This window comes from Eleutherodactylus coqui, chromosome 2, assembly GCF_035609145.1.
Source record: "Eleutherodactylus coqui strain aEleCoq1 chromosome 2, aEleCoq1.hap1, whole genome shotgun sequence".
In the NCBI taxonomy this organism is placed as follows: domain Eukaryota; kingdom Metazoa; phylum Chordata; class Amphibia; order Anura; family Eleutherodactylidae; genus Eleutherodactylus; species Eleutherodactylus coqui.
The window spans coordinates 13,932,643-13,950,792 of record NC_089838.1 but is presented as its reverse complement, the minus strand read 5'-3'; the positions used below and the strand labels follow the sequence as shown (position 1 = coordinate 13,950,792).

Below are 18,150 nucleotides of genomic sequence, written 5' to 3'. Positions count from 1 at the left end.
CATCAATAGTTAATCATGGGGGTTCACTGCTTAGGAATTCCATTGACCATCTAATTAAAATGATAGTAGCAATCATGTGAACACTGCTGTGATTTCAGTCCATACCAGGCACAGTGCTGTACATTTCGTAGCGGCAGTGCCTGGTATTGCAGCTTGGGCCCATTCACTTGAATGGGACTGAGCTGCTCTCAGGGCATGTGACCAATGTATATGACATCACAGGCTTGAGTAGAGGCCACAGTATTCACTTAAGCACCCTCTTCAATCAGCGGAGATCCAGAATGGCAGACCAATCTTGAAGATAGGCTACTAATAGTATAGTCCCTGAAAGCTGACCTAAATAACAATCCACATAGAATTAGCCATTAATGCAAAAATCTAGCCAAAGGGTTCACTTCCTTTTTCTTGATACTGAATAGACCATCCATTGATTTCAATGGCTACTGCAAGGAAATTGAACACTTGCTCCCAGATTTCCCTATATCTTACAGTTGATCACTAAGGGATCACAGCAGTGCCGCATCCTGTAATCGGCTTATTTTGGAGAGTACCTTCTAAGAATATGTGATTGTCTAATGTGGACAATACCTTTATATTAATCATAATGAGATTGACAATTATATCATGAATTACACAGACATATATAAGTATTACAAAGGTAGCTCTACGGAGAGGACTCCATTAATTTGTAAAGTCAGAATTAATACAAGTCGGACCTTAATGAACTCATGAGTCAGCAGCTGGCATCACTTGTGGATTTTCTAAACATCCCCTCATATCCTGAGACCAGGAAAAAAAGACGAGGATAAATCAGGCAGAATTGAAAACAGACTCTCAGTCACCCTCACACCGAGGGGAGAGCAGGAGGAGGGGGAGGCACGCAGCGAGAAAAAAAAAGAGTCACGAAAAAGAAAAGGGGAGTAGAAGAGTAAGACAGTCCAGTTGAGCGCAGACAACTTCTGACTTCTCTGTTGTTTTAACTTTTCCTTCTGCCTTCGAAGCATCAACATTTTCAAGAATTTTTTGCGACTTATTGACTCTCAAAAACCTTTATTTTGACTCTCTTAAAGAAACTACTGAGGGGAAAAAAAGTTTTGCAAAAGTTTCAGAACTTTAAGATGCTGTCGGGCTCTGCTGCTGCTTAATCCATTCTCCAAAACATTCTCTGTTAACAGCTTGGCAAAGTTCTTTTTTTCCATTTTTTTTCTTTCCCGGATCTTTTCTTATTGAATCTAATGGAAAAATTTGCAAGACATTCCAGCATTTAACTCCAAGACCTCAGAGAGGAAAAAAAAATAAGACAAGACAGAAAAAAAAGAAAACCGGAAGGAATATCTGAATGTCTTCTGCAGAGATTTAAAGGAGCCAGAAAAACACTCTATAAGGTAAGTTGAAGTTGGTGTGTGTGCCTTTAAAGAAATTGTTGGAAACTTTATTGTTTATGAGAGAGTGGACGACTTGACAGCGGTTTGCTTCTATCAGAGTGGAAATGAAATGCAAAGTGAGTCGCGTGAGTAGAAATCAGAAGCGCACGTTTCCTAAGGTGTCTTGTTACGTTTAGTACCTTGGATCTTCAAGACATCAAATAGAGCGAAGATAGAATTAGAAAATTAAAGGGGCTCTGTAGTAAATGCCATTTATAGGACAGTTAGTAATATACTTTATGTAGAAACATGGTCCTAAAGTATGTACCCCCCAATCGAGTGTCTATTTATTTGCTTAGGCACATATACTGTATGTATATAATACATAATATGTAAGCCAGAGCATAGTTAGAGAGGCATGAGCTATGCCTTAACTACAGTTTGCACTGTCCATATCCCAACTTGTCTGAGGAAGAGGCCCTTCTCCTCGAAACACATTTCTTTACTAGTGCTTTATATAATAAATGTATCAATTTCAAGATCAAGAGTATCTTTATTGGAAGGTTGTGCCACGTACCAGCCTTTTTACAGTTGTTCCAAGCAATGCGTCACGCTCACCATCCTCAGCAAGGCGTCCAATTGGTTGGCAGCACCTTTATTTCAACTTCACCTGCATTTTGTGCTCACAGCCATCAAACCACCTAAAATCTCTAGGCACCAATTCAGGGCTGTTCCGCCCACTTTTCTCTTCCACACTAGAGCAAGTTCTTTGGATGGGTCAGAGGACTTGGCCGACACTCTCAAGTCAGTTCTCCAACAACCCAAATTTGCCGAGGGCAAACCTAACTTACTAAATTATCCTTGCCATATTAAGGATTTCTTGGACTTTTCCAGGGTGGCTCGGCACCAAAAAGATGGTGCCATGTCATTGTGGAACAACAGAGCAGTTCTTTACTAACCAAGTATAGCAGTTGGGTGGTGGCACACACGTTCAACAATAGTTGGTGAAAGCAACACACCAGCTAAGCTGAAGACACACTCTATCTTCAGCACTGTCTGGACATCCACACAATTTCCATTGGCGGCACACAGGTCCTTGTTGGCATTTGCTAGGTACATTCCACAATGATCCACTTAGGACCATGCTTGCATGACTGCTTTTCACGACCGACTTTCTTCACAGCTGCAATCTTCTAATTATCTAACGCACACTGTGTGCTGTTCTCTGATTGTCCAGTAGTGGTCAGGTGTGCAGTGCTGGCCAATCAGAGAGCAGGTGTAGTGCATCAGTAGTCTAACACTATCAATGCACTGTGTGGATTAGGTCAGCCTAGTTGGAAGATTGTGTCTACCATCTTGGAAGACCAAAAACAGGACCCAGAACCCATGAGTCAGAGGGACAACAGAAGAGAAGAACAACTAACTTGCCCTCTGGTCACTAGACAGAATTTTGTTCTGGGACCAAAGCATTACTTTAAGGGGATGTTCTAATCTTGGCTTTTCTTGGCCAAGATAAAAAAAAACTTGGAAGCCCTGTTCCTATCATCGTTCAGAAAGAGCTGAGCGCTTTGTGCAGCGCTGTTTCCGTATGCTCTCATTGAAGTGAATGGGAGCTACAGAAACAGCGCCGCAATAAGCGCTCTGATTCTTCCGTAGGCTCTGGCCGGGTGACTGCTTACCATAGCAGCGGTTTCCATCTTGACTATGAAAAGCCAAAATGTGAATACCCTTCTAACATTTACAGCGTAAGGGGATTATGGCTCAGCATGCCTGTCCACGCTCTCACCTAGTATGAGTGCTAAATAGTTGGTAGACCTGTTATGCAGACCCTAACTCATACACATCAGGTCAACATATCCACATCACACCTATATGGATTTGTCTTAAATAAATAACCCATCACCTCTTAAGTAACGGACCCAAGACCTATTCTAGCAGTCATGACTTCAATGCATAAAAGTGGCGGACTCTCATCTGTCTGATGATGGATGATGTTTTGACCCCTTTAGAAACCAACATTGTATAACCCAAGAAAAATGTTGCATTCCTAAGGCTGTGAAGTAACGCAGGCAGGAATGGCCGCGCTCCAGCTTAATGTCGCAGATTGTTTGAAAACTTCAATTTGTCCTTAAAGGCAGATTATTGCATTTCACAAGTTTTTGGCAATAATCGCTGTGTTTGTATAAAGAAATGCCGGAATGTCTGAGGAGCGAGGCGATATCCCACTAGGGGAGAGAATGCAGCACAGAGTGAGGGTGAAGATGGGAGCAGTCAGCAATTTAAGGAGATAGCTGTCCTGATTGGTAATCATGATGATCTCAGTGGTGGGTGCTTACTAACAAGGTGCAGAAGACCAAAGAGGGGTTGGTTTTATTACCTATGTTGTACCAAATCGAGGATGTTCCATGAACTTAAAGGGATTTTCTGACTTTTTGCTATCCCTCTCACAAATGAAAATGGAGAACTGAACTGAACCGTGGAGATTTGACTTGTTACAAGACTTGTATAAAAAGTCCCACTTTGACTCGAAGGAATGCTGCCTTTCAATAGGTGGCACTGTGGAGGATTTATTCCATCTCCCTTATTTGCATATTACCCAGAGGAGCGTGCGTGGCCATTTGAGTCTCCTCATTTAGTTTATAGTATATAGTTGCTCTCCCTAAGGAGAAAAGAGCGTTTCTGACATCTACAGATGAGGCAGCATCAGACATCTGCACATGAGGCATCTGCGGATGAGACATCTACACATGAGGCATCTCACCTAAAGGAAAAACCAAATGTTTCTAAATCCCCAGGCTGCATTGTTCACACCCCATCTCCATCGCTGTCCTAAAGACAATGTTGGTCCAGATTGTAGCCTCCTGCTGCGGTGAGAAGACAAGTGCCTTTTCCTGACGGAACCCTAGAGCAGCAGCACAATGCAGTTTTTGTAAACACGTCCTTAGGTTCCTTCTTTTTTTCCTCCCGTTAACAACTTTATGTTTCATTCCACTTTCTCAAATATTTCTGTAGAGAACGAAAGGGATCATTATGCTGAGAAAGAGCAGTTATGTGCAGAGCGGGCTGTGTGGGAAAGACATTGAAATAGACCATTGTGTGAGGAGGAACACACCAGGGATCTCATTATCTATCCATATCACATCTATCTATCTTACTATAGTATAGCTACCTACAGTATTGACCTATATGCTATTTGCAGAATATCCAATTATCTATCTTCCTATTAAATATCTGTCTACAGTATTGTTCTATTACCTAATCCATCAAATATCTGACTATCGATTGTATCACTCTACACTAGCAGACTATTCTACCGATCTAGATTTTCTAATAGTCTTACTATAGTAAGATAGATATCTACAGTACTGATGTACAATCTACGCTCATTGAGGAGGCATTCCTGTGACCCCCTTGTGTGTGCGGCCAAGCATTATCCTGCGGCCTCTTGGAAGCCGCCATGAGAGGAACACATGTGGCTGCAGAATGTCCTGAACATATCACTGAGCTGTCATTGTTCCTCGTACCACTACTAGGAAAGGCAGGATTGAGGTGCTCACCCCAAGGTCTCCAGATATGAACATGGCCATTGTTAGCAACCAAACTAAACCTGGATCCATCACTGAAGTCAACCAGGTTCCATTCCATAGCAGTCCAGCATCGTCATTCACAACACGACTGCAAATTGAGGTGTCAGATAGGTGACGATAGGTGTGAGCGCCGTGAGACCAAATGTCCTTCAACCAAGTGCCTGGAAATGGTTCAGACACAGAGATACAATGGCTCCACCTGTCTCTGGATGGCAGACAATGAAACAGTTGGAGCTGTTCATTTTTGTCAGATGCTTCTCTCCACTGTTGGTCTGTAGGGGGCGTCCTGAGCCCGGTCACCTTGTGTGCCCTCACACATCCACTGGTCCCAACACCTCCTAACAGTCTGGTCAGACGCTTCTCTCTACTGGTGGTCTGTAGGGGGCGTCCTGAGCCCAGTCACATTGTGTGCCCTTACACATCCACTGATCCCAACATTCCCTAACAGTCTGGTCAGATGCTCCTCTCTACTGGTGGTCTGTAGAGGGCGCCCTGAGCCCGGTCACCTTGTGTGCCCTCATTCACTGGTCCCGACACCTCCTAAGAGTCTGGTCAGACGCTCCTCTCTACTGGTGGTCTGTAGGGGGCGTCCTGAGCCCGGTCACCTTGTGTGCCCTCACACATCCACTGGTCCCAACACCTCCTAACAGTCTGGTCAGATGCTTCTCTCTACTGGTGGTCTGTAGAGGGCGTCCTGAGCCCGGTCACCTTGTGTGCCCTCACGCATCCACTGATCCCAACACCTTGTAATAGTCTGCTCAGACACTCCTCTCTACTGGTGGTCTGTATGGGGCGTCCTGAGCCCGGTCACCTTGTGTGCCCTCATTCACTGGTCCCAACACCTCCTAAGAGTCTGGTCAGACGCTCCTCTCTACTGGTGGTCTGTAGGGGGCGTCCTGAGCCCGGTCACCTTGTGTGCCCTCACACATCCACTGGTCCCAACACCTCCTAACAGTCTGGTCAGACACTTCTCTCTACTGGTGGTCTGTAAGGGGCATCCTCAGCCCGGTCACCTTGTGTGCCCTCACACATAAACTGATCCCAACACCTTGTAATAGTCTGGTCAGACACTCCTCTCTACTAGTGGTCTGTAGGGGGCGTCCTGAGCCCGGTCACCTTGTGTGCCCTCATTCACTGGTCCCAACACTTCCTAAGATTCTGGTCAGACGCTCCTCTCTACTGGTGGTCTGTAGGGGGCATCCTGAGCCCGGTCACCTTGTGTGCCCTCATTCACTGGTCCCAACACTTCCTAAGAGTCTGGTCAGAATGGCCCAGGTGGTGGCAATTCTTCAATACGATAATTCAGCTTCTCACATCCCAATAATGCGCCCCTCTCAGACTCTGGTAACGGGGTGAAATCTCTTATAGGCCAGGGGGGAACCTATTTATCAGCTATTTATCTTTCTATACCCCATAAAAGGTGCAGCACACTCAGACGTATGCAGTGCATACACATTTTTATTCTCCCATGATGTACATGTTTCAGTGCACTTCAAGGACTTTTTTCAAGCTATCTTTGTAGATACCCATATTTTAAAATCCAGTTTTCACAGCTTACAAATTGCACTTTTCTGATTGTTTTGCTTCTACAGCTAAAGTTCTGTTGTTATTTTCCTTCTGTACAGGATTCTACAGCTGGAGTCCTGGCCGAGAACCATAGATGATGATGACTCTACAGCTATTTACAGGTATTACATACAACTACAGTCAGAGGTGGCATTCGTCGCTCAAAGACTAAAACCAATCATATATTTTCCAGTAATTTAGTAATAATAAACATGCCGGTCATTTTACAGGGCTGCTGTGATTAGATAGATAGATAGATAGATAGATATGAGATAGATAGATAGATAGATAGATAGATAGATATGAGATAGATAGATAGATAGATAGATATGAGATAGATAGATAGATAGATAGATAGATATGAGATAGATAGATAGATGGATAGATAGATATGAGATAGATAGATAGATATGAGATAGATAGATAGATAGATAGATATGAGATAGATAGATAGATAGATAGATAGATAGATATGAGATAGATAGATAGATATGAGATAGATAGATAGATATGAGGTAGATAGATAGATAGAGAGATAGATAGATAGATAGATAGATAGATAGATAGATAGATATGAGATAGATAGATAGATAGATAGATATGAGATAGATAGATAGATGTGAGATAGATAGATGGATAGATAGATATGAGATAGATATGAGATAGATTGATAGATAGATAGATAGATAGATATGAGATAGATAGATAGATAGATAGATATGAGATAGATAGATAGATAGATATGAGATAGATAGATAGTTATTAGATAGATAGATATTAGATAGATAGATAGATAGATAGATATGAGATAGATAGATAGATATGAGATAGATAGATAGATAGATATGAGATAGATAGATAGTTATTAGATAGATAGATAGATAGATAGATAGATAGATATTAGATAGATAGATATAACAGACAGATAGATATAACAGATAGATAGATAGATAGATAGATAGATATGAGATAGATGGATAGATAGATAGATAGATAGATAGATAGATAGATATGAGATAGACAGATAGATAGATATGAGAGATAGATAGATAGATAGATAGGAGATAGATAGATAGATATGAGATAGATATGAGATAGATTGATAGATAGATATGAGATAGATAGATAGATATGAGATAGATAGATAGATATTAGATAGATAGATATTAGATAGATAGATAGATATGAGATAGATAGATAGATAGATAGATAGATAGATAGATAGATAGATAAATATTAGATAGATAGATAGATAGATAGATAGATAGATATGAGATAGATAGATATGAGACAGATAGATATGAGGTAGATAGATATAACAGACAGATAGATATAACAGACAGATAGATAGATAGATAGATAGGAGATAGATGGATAGATAGATAGATAGATATGAGATAGACAGATAGATAGATAGATATGAGGTAGATAGATAGATAGATAGATAGATAGATAGATAGATAGATCATATATATTGAATACCAATATAGATTCCTTTTCTCTATCTAGGATTGTTGATTCTCTCGTGGACGGCTTCTTCGCTGGACATCAATGAGAGCCAATCTGAAATTACCCTCAGTCTCTTCAGCTCCTTTTCAATAAATTGTTCAGCAGAAACCAGCATTGTTTGGAAGCATGATGACTATCTCATTGATTCAGTGCTGGATTACAATGACAAGACGTTCACTAATACACTCACCCTACAGAATGTGACCGGGGAGAACACGGGACTGTACACCTGTATGTACAACGATTCACATCACTACAAAAAACCAGAGCTGAACTCCATCTACATCTTTGTACCCGGTATGAGTATTCACATCCCTTATACACATACAGTACATTTCTCAAAACGTTCCTTAAATGCATATGCAAATTCTATTACTCAAATATGAAGATATAACAGGATCATTGTGGAGCCCAACAGTGAGATACCACCAGTACAAGAGAAGAACATGGCCAGAAGTGGCTCAAAGAGGTTGTCCATTTACGTCAATGAGAACTGCCAGAAATAGTTGAGTTGAAGATCTTGGCAATCTCCAGCAATCCTATTCACTTTAGTGGGACTGCTAGAGGATGTGAAGCACTTGCACTCAGCTATGTCCAGCCATTCTCAATAAAGTGAATAGCGTGGTGGCGTTCATGTGGAACCACTGCTGTCAAAAGTTTTGGACACCAGGGCTACGTCTCTGGATCAGTGGGGTCCCAGTGGACCATCATGATTTCCTACTCCACTTCTAAGGTTCTTCTAAGATTCCAGTTCTGGAGGACCCCCTAGAATGTGCGAACTCTGTGGAACTGCATTTTCATATTGTATTACATAGAGCATTGCGTTGGGTAAGTTTAGTCCTACTATCATCCAAATACTTAAAGAGGTTGTTATCACAGAGGATAGTTCCCTGCTCAGACAGTTGACCCATTCTGTATATGCATTGCATGGTTGACAGTTTGTTTCATATGTACAATCAAGTATGGATGATCGCCAAAGGTTAGATAAGTCATGCTGTCTTTGGTGAAAGAATGACCCCAAAGTCGAATAGCTTCTTGTATAACATCTGCTTTTCTTTTTATCACAAAGATCCTGCTATGGTATTTTTGCCGATCAAACCTCATGATACGTTCTTGTTTGTGCTCATGAGGAGTGAAACCACAATTCCCTGCCGTGTGACCAACCCTAACACCATAGTGACTCTTCATGAGAAGACTACCGGTGTTGACATTCCATATCCTTATGACAACCAGAAAGGGTTCACTGGGCATTTTGATGAAACCAACTGTTATTGTAAAGCTCTACTGGATGGGATTGAAGTTAACTTGGGACCATTTTATATCTACACCATACCAGGTAAAGTAAAACGGTATTATGTTTCCAGAAAATGTAGCCGCATAGAAGATATTTGTTTTTGTCATTTATTAGAAGGCTTCAGGTAATTTAGAAAATGTGCTAATGGGGCTGAGGAGGTAGGGAGGTAGTGCCAAACCATAGTGCCAAAAAATACTAAAATCAATAGTTGGAATAGGGATGGTTTAGTGATAGGTCTCCATCCTAACATCGTAACATAGTTCGTTAGGCCGAATGAAGACAGTGTCCATCTAGTCCAGCCTGTCTATCCTCCTGTGTTGATCCAGAGGAAGGCAAAAAACACCAAGAGCAGAAGCCAATTAGCCCTTTTGGGGAAAAAATTCCTTCCCGACTCCCTAATGGCAATCAGACTGTTCCCTGGATCAACCCCTAATAGTTCCTACCTGCCTGTAAACCCGGATTAACAATTAACCTAAGATTTATAATCTATAATATCCTTCCTCTCCAGAAAGACATCAAGTCCCCTTTTAAACTCCTCTATGGATTTTGCCATCCTGCTTTTGTTCCAAGATTTTCAGCAAAGGTTCATGTAGTGCTGCCAATCTGGATGGAAGGTTTTGTGCACTAGCACTCTAGGGAGGTATATGGCTTCCAGATCTGGGGCCTCTGCAAGAATCATCAGGAGGTCAGAGTAAGGGCCCATTCACATCTGTCTTGGGGATTCCATATCCCTGTTTTGTTATGAGAGCCAGAATATGGAATCCCCTGGCCTAAATGGTTCAGATGTATGATGGAACTGAATGCTGCCAAGCAAACTCCATTGACAGTCCATTGGGTGCCCTCTATCCTGTCTGGAAGTTTACCAGATGAAAAAGTCCTGCATACAGGACTTCTCTGTCCAGCATTTCATGCAGGATCTGCATCACAGGCTCAAAACGGAGCATCTGGATTGATGTGATCACGCCTTTACCGGACGCAAATTTAATAAAGTCACATTTGCCGTATCCTTCATTCTTGATGTCTGGTAATAAGAAGACTGAGGTAGAATTTTTGTTCAGAATGACTCTTTACTGGAAACAGATAAAATTTGCCAATACCACAGCCACTTGGGTAGAAGACCATACTGCATCTCACTTGGCCATATCAGGCTCAGCACTTTCTCTCTATCTCTACAGGCAGCACTCTTCTGGTGGTCACTGACAGTCACTATGACCTGCTGGTCTACCTCATGGAATGCCTTATAGCATATGCCTACTCACCATCAACACATCGCGCAACCTACTCACTTATTTGAAATGGGAACCTGGCTTATATTACCCTAGACCATGCCTCTCCCTAGTAAAGGCTCCCAGGGCTTCCATGTATTTAAAAATATTAACCCTTTCCAATCCAATTTGTATCCTGGTTTTCCTAGGGGGCTTACTCTTTTTCTGCTGTTATACAATGACGCTATATGCTGGCTAAAGCCAGTACTGCATGAGGTGACACGTTGGATAGGCTCCGACAGCAGAGAGGCTGGCAATATACAGTAAGAGAACTCTGACGGACGTCTTTCAACATCGGAGCTGTACAGTCCTAAATCATAATGACTTTACACATCAGACAGTGGATCGGAAAGGGTTAAGGCTTGCCTGTGAACATCAAAAATATAATATACTGCAATACTAAAGTATTGCAGTACAGTGACACTGTGGGTTAAGAGTGCCTCAGCTTACATTCTTTCTGACTTGAGAGCAGGCCCTCCCCTGAATGTTTGCTATGATTTAAGAGCAAAAACTTGGGTTTCAAGCTGCTGTTGGTGGCCCCATTGAAAGCAATGGCCTGCCGGTAACCCCTGCAGTGATTTTCTGGGACGGGCTTTACATATAAGCCCTTCCCTGAAAATCATCCCTAGCTGTAGTAAAAAATATATACTCACCTGTCCGCCCCTGTTGGGGCTCAGGCGTGTCCAGCCGCCGTTTGTTCTCCCTTTATTGTTAATCCACGCCTGCTGAAAAGTTTCAGAGCAGTGCAGGGAGAGCAAGTGACGGCTAGACGCGCCTGAGCCCTGGCAGCGGCAGACAGGCAAGTATATATATATATATATATATATATATATATTTTTTTTTTTTTTTTTTTTTTTTTTTTACACTACAGCTAAGGATGATTTTTAGGCTAGGGATTATATTTAAAGCCCTTCCCTAAAAATCACTGCAGTGTGCCAGTGTCTCTGTTTAATCTCGAGGCTATGAGAAGATATAGGTGCAGGAGATGAACACACAGAATCTCTATGGGTGGAAACACAAGGAGGGAAGACTAATAAAATCCTAAAGGCCACCAAAAATAACAGAAGAAACTGAAAACTTATTACTAAGACATATTGGAGGTGGTAAACCGAAAGAAGTAATTATTATGGGGGACTTTACTTATCCAGATATAATATGGGAAGATGAAACCTGGAAATCTTACAAGGGCAATAAGATCTTGAGAGCAATTCAAGATGACTGTCTTACCCAACTTGTGCAGGAGCCAACTAGAGGAAGAGCCACTCTGGACTTATTATTAACCAACAGACTGGACAAAATCATGGGGGTACAGGTCGAGGGGCACTTGGGAAATAGTGACCACAATATATTTAATTTCCAGCTGTTATTCAATAGGAAATCTTATCAGGGAGCGACAAAAAAAACTAAATTTTAGCAAAGCAAAATTTGATCAGCTCAGAATTACTCTTGGCAACATTAATTGGGTCAAAAATAACAGTAAGGTGTGGCGAATGAGCACGGACCTTAGAGGGGAAGACAGTGGAGAAACAAGATGGTAGTCATGGTGGCTCTGCTCTTTGAAGGTAAAACATGGCCTAGCTTGGCTGCTCACAGTGGTAAAGTCAGGCAGTTCTTATAACCCGCGGAGTCAGAAAGGGTAAGGTAGTGATTCGTAGTCCTTGTCCCTGGAGCATTAAGTGTAGTACCTCAGTGCATGTGTATCGATGATGGGAAGACACTTCAGTAAACAGACTGTAGCTGATAAAAACAGTTCAACTTTTTATTTTCAGCAAGAGAGGATACTTGACTTTACATTTACATTCACTTGCAGTAACTGTTGAATCACATTGACTTGAGATATTTGACGACTTGGCATTGCATTAGAAGACATTGCAGTGAAACACTTTCTCAGGAGGACTGTGTCAACAAATGGCAGTAACACACTTCCAGCTTTCATCCCTGGCTTTGACCAATGTTTGCTCATGTGAGCAATATATACCCTTCAAAAATAAAAGGACTATGAATTAAAGCAAACCAATATGGCTCAACAAGACTATAAGGGGGCTATAAGCAAAAAAAAAAAAGAAAGCGTTTAAATTACTAAAATAAGAAGGCATTGAGGAATTTCTAAAAAATACAGGGAAAAAAAGGAGGATGTAAGGGGGATAAAACGAACCCACCACTAAATATCACCTGCCTAACACAGAAGGAAGTGCAGAACCAGCTAAAAAGGATTAAAATCAACAAATCGCCAGGCCCAGGTGGAACACACCCAGGGATCTAAGTGATGTAATAGACAGACCGCAATTTCCAATAATTAGAGACTCTATTGAGACTGGGGTTGTACTACTGGATTGGCGCATTGTCAATGCCTTTCCAATATCCAAAAAGGGGTCAAAAAGAGAGCCTGGTAACTACAGGCCGGTAAGTCTCATTTCAATACTTGTAAAAATATTCGAGGGGTTTCTGAGAGATGCTATCCTGGAATACCTCAAGAAAAACAACGGTATCACACCTTATCAACATGGATTTATGATGGGTCGATCATGTCAGACCAATTTGATCAGCTTCTACAATGAAGTAAGCTCTAGGCCGGACCTGGGACAGTCTATTGATTTCTTATGTTTTGATTTTTCTAAAGCATTTGACACCGTGCCGCATAATAGGCTGATATATAAAATAAGACAGCTTGGTACGATGTCATACAAGATAATTAATACAATGGAGGACAATGTACGGCTGCCTATGGACCTAGATAAGCTGGGGGCTTGAGTAGAAAAATGGCAAATGAAGTTCAATGTTGATAAATGTAAGGTTATGCACATGGGCAGGAGAAGCAGATGTCACCAATATACACTAAATGGGGTACAGCTAGGGAAAAGTGATATGGAAAATGACCTGGGGGTACTAGTGGATTGTAGACTAAACTGGAGTAACCAATGCCAGTCAGCTGCTGCAAAAGCTAATAAAGTCTTAGGGTGTATTAACCCCTTCCCGCTCCTGGACGTACCTGGTACGTCATGGCAGCCTGGTACTTCCCGCAACATGACGTACCTGGTACGTCCTGGAGATAGCGCGGGATCACATAAGATCCCGCGCTATCCCGCAGCGGGAGCCGGCTGTCAGTCACAGCCGGCGTCCCGCTCCAACAGCGGGGGGGCATCGGAGATGCGCCCGCCGCTGTTAACCCCTTCCCTGCCGCGATCTAAGTAGATCGCGGCAGGGAAAGAGTTCACAGAGGGATCGCGATCCCTGTGTGTCTCCGGCCGGAACTCGCGATGTTATCGCGAGAGCCCGGCCTGTCACCATGGCAACAGGACGCCAGACACCGGCGTCCTGTATTGCCTGTGCCTATAATCGCTGTACAAGCGATAAGGCATGGCAGAGCAGTAGCTTTGCCATGCCTTATGACAGCGATCATAGGCATAGTGCTGCAAGTCCCTCAGAGGGACTCAAATAGTGTAAAAAAAAGAAAAGAAAAGTGTAAAAAAAAGAAAAATGTAAAAAAAAAATGTAAAAAACCCCTTTTTTTATGCTTTTTCTAATATTAGCATAAAAAAAGGGAAAAAAAAACTAAAACCCCACATATTTGGTATTGACGCGTCCGTAACGACGTGTACAAAAAGTTGAACACGCTTTCTATTTTGTACGACAAAAAGCGTAAAAAAAAACGCTAAAAAACAGAGGCAAAATGCTAATTTTTAGCATTTTGCCTCACAAAAAATGCAATAAAAGTGATCAAAAAAGCCGTACATTTCCCAAAATGGTACCAATAAAAACTACAGCTCGTCTCGCAAAAAATAAGCCCTCATAGAGCTCCGTACATAGAAAAATAAAAAAGTTACATGACTTTGAATGCAGCTATAGAGAAAAAAAAAAGATTTCCAAAAAAAGGGGGTTTTATTGCAAAAAAGTGTAAAAACCTAAAAAAAATATAACAATTTTGGTATCGTTGTTACCGTACCGACCCGCAGAAAAAATTTAGTGTGTCATTTATGCTGCATGATTAACGCTGTAAAAAAAAAAAAAAAAAATCTATGGCAGAATTGATGCGTTTTCTCTCCCTGTTATCATTAAAAAAAAAAATAAAAAATTTACGATATTGTCTATATACCCAAAAGTGGCACCGATAAAAACTACAGATCGCCACGCAAAAAACGAGCCCTTATACGGCCGCGTCGACGGAAAAATAAAAAAGTTATGGCTTTTGAAAAATGGAGATGGAAAAATACCAAAAAATCGCTTGGTCCTCAACGCCAAAATAGGCCATGTCATTAAGGGGTTAAAAGAGGTATAGGTGCAAGGGACGAGAACATTATCCTCCCACTATATACGGCACTTGTCAGGCCTCACATGGAATACTGCGTACAGTTATGGACTCCGGTGCTCAGGAAAGATGTTGCAGTGCTTGAGGCGACTAAATTAATTATCGGAATGGGAAGATTTGAATATTCAGAGAGGCTATCAAAATTAGAATTAGTCACCTTGGAAAAAAGATTGTTAAGGGGCGACCAAATATCTATATATAAATACATGAGGGGACAATACAAGGATCTCTGCCATGATTTGTTTATACCCAGGACTGCAACGGTAACAAGAGGGCATTCGCTATGTCTAGAAATCATCAACACAGAAGGGGGTTCTTTACTGTAAGAGCAGTGCAACTGGGAACTCTCTGCCTGAGGACGTGGTGATGTCAAAATCAATAGGAGTTTAAAAGGGGACTAGATGCCTTTCTAGAGCGCTATGATATTACAGGACATAGACATTAAATAACCAGTGGGGTTGTTGTTCTCAAATGTTGATCCAGGGATTATTCTGACTGCCATTATGGAGTGGGGAAGGAATTATTTTCACAAAAATGAGGGCACATTGGCTTCTGCCCACTGGGATTTTTTGCCTATCTTTGGATCAACAAGGGGGGTGGTGGTGTGTGTGTGTGGTGGTGGTGGTGGTGGTGGTGGTGGGGGGGGGGGGGGGTTGGGCGTGGAAACAGGCTGAACTGGATGGACAATTGTGTTTTTTTAGCCTAACATACTATGTACCTATATGACAGCCCACCTCTGGTGAGGTGTCAGGTCTGCAGACAGCAGCCTCTGTTCCTCTTAATAGTGAATCCCTCACAATCACCACTCTTCTTTTCAACATTTCTTTCTCTCCATCTTACTGATCAGCGCTCATTATATGGCTCAGATCAAGCCATGTAGTAATGGGATTTTTTCGGTTTCCAAAACTATTAAAATCTCCATATGTATTAGATCACCAACCTTTTGTAAGAATGTGCCTACCTAGTAGAAACTAAGGGGGAATATCTAAAGAAGAATATAATGCGGTCTGCAGAAACTTTAGGGCAAGAGTCAGAAAAGCTAAAGCTGATAATGAATTGAGGCTTGCAACAAAGGCCAAAGGCAATAAAAAAGGATTTTGGGGGTATTTCAAAAGCAAAAGAAAAGTGAAAGATGCTATTGGATGCTTACAAGATGAAAATGGTGAATTGGTTAAGAAGGATGTTGAGAAGGCTGAACTTTTAAATTCCTATTTTGTCTGTTTTTTTTTTTCAGAAAGTAGATGGAACATCGACTGATCTTACCTGTGTTATAGAGGGAATAAAAAAATGCAGGCTATCTATAAGCAGAGAGATGGTGAGGGAACACTTAGCTAACTTAAATGAATTCAAGTCTCAAGGTCCAGACGAATTGCATGCTAGAAAACTTAAGGAAGCAGCGGGGGTAATTGCTGAACCACTCGCCATAATGTTTGAAAATTCCGGGAGAACAGGAGAAGTCCCAGAAGATTGGAAAATGTTGTCCCTATCTTTAAAAAAAAGAAGAAGGAGGATCCAGAAAACTACAGGCCTGTGAGCCTGACCTCTATACCAGGAAAGATCTTTGAACAAATTATTAAACAGCATGTATTCAAGTACTTGGATGAAAATGGAGTAATTAACCAGAGCCAGCATGAGTTTGTAACAAACCAGTCATGCCAGACTAATCTAATTTCCTTCTATGACAGAATCACTGACTGGGTTGATTAGGGAAATGCGGTGGATATAGTATATCTTGATTTTAATAAAGCATTTGATAAAGTATCTCATACCATACTTATTGAAGATGAAAAAACAATGAGGGACGGCGCTCCACCCACTGGAGTACAATTTCAAAAATGTAGACAGTAGAAAAAACTGGGGACTTACCCGGTGTAGGTGGATGGACCGCTGTAAAGGGGCCCTCCACCTAACACCTCCACGTCCTGGTACACGTTGTATGAGTACAGCAATCACCTCTCACCAATCAAATGATCAGGAAGCCAATGCCAAATGGAGCAAGCAGGGATCTGTCACACCCCTGTGACAGGGTGCGACTGAATATAAATGAAATAAGCAAAAAACAAAAAGATCCAGCGCTCCAGAATGATTCCCATTAAACTAAAATGATAAGTCCCTGGGATTTACAAAAACAAAAAACTAACTTTTATTAACAAATATGCCTGACGCGTTTCGTCGCATAAAAGCGACTTTTTCAAGTGACATATACATCTCTTATCCTTATATACATATAATAAACCTTACCCACCCATTCATCGCTGCATGTCCTCTGTGTGGTAGCCTGAAGCGCCGATTCGTAACTTCCGGCAAACGGAGGGTTGCATGGAGACCTTCCGCTTCACGATTACTACTTCCGGATTACCTCTATGGAGATTTTTCTCAACCACCTGACGTGCGGACGTGCCGGTCACGTGACTATTACAGCCACACGATCACACTCCGTCCCGACGTCATCACGCTCAGGATACATCCGTATAGTACTAGTCTGGAGGGTGCGTTACCATGGTAATGGAACGCATTCCTCCGACGTACGACGGAACTATCTCAGTGCAACCATCATGGCTTATATACAGGGAAAGTCTATTTAAAACTATAAAGATTAATCAAATTGGCATATACCTTCTCATCCTTCCTATACATATCAATGTTATACGTTTACACAAAACTCCATCCCTCAATTCTTATGTACCATACTATTACCCACATAAATCCCATTACTATCAATACATTCCTACTACATTAAAAATGTATATATATATATAAAATGATTCAATCATAAAATTATGTTCAAAATACCAATAATATCCATATATAATATCATAAAACTACACATATCAATTTAAAACATCAATAGATACTTTATAGACTATCACCCCATCCATATATCTATAGATGGGTGCATCCCTACCAAAAATCACTCTAAAATATATATATCGACCATATAAATATTAAGGGAATAAATAACTAGATAAAGGGCCCCAGTCAAAATTTCTCCAGCACTTCGTTTAAACCATGCGGGATAAGGGAATTTAACTTAAATATCCAAAACATCTCCTTGGTACGTAAATTTCTAATAGACCGTAAGGAGATGCTCTCCAGAGGGGTAACCTTCAAGCCTGCGGGATCACTATTATGATGCATTTTACAATGCCTAGATACGCTGTGCTGCATGAATCCCTTCTTTATGTTGCTTTTATGCCTTGAGATTCTTGCTCTCAACATATTAAGGGTTCTTCCCACATACTTTTTATGGCAAGGACAT

At 41.4% G+C, this 18,150-nt stretch overlaps 1 protein-coding gene across 1 annotated transcript; it reads left to right on the top strand.

Annotated features, from left to right (window-relative positions):
• Window positions 1-836: 836 nt before the first annotated feature.
• On the top strand, window positions 837-16,652 carry LOC136611112 (platelet-derived growth factor receptor beta-like). Its single transcript, XM_066590387.1, has 5 exons — window positions 837-1,385; window positions 6,577-6,639; window positions 8,027-8,323; window positions 9,096-9,362; window positions 16,126-16,652. Exons 2-5 carry the CDS (start codon window positions 6,612-6,614, stop codon window positions 16,146-16,148), a joined length of 615 nt encoding a protein of 204 aa, XP_066446484.1. The 5' UTR covers window positions 837-1,385; window positions 6,577-6,611; the 3' UTR covers window positions 16,149-16,652.
• The last annotated feature ends 1,498 nt before the right edge of the window (window positions 16,653-18,150 follow it).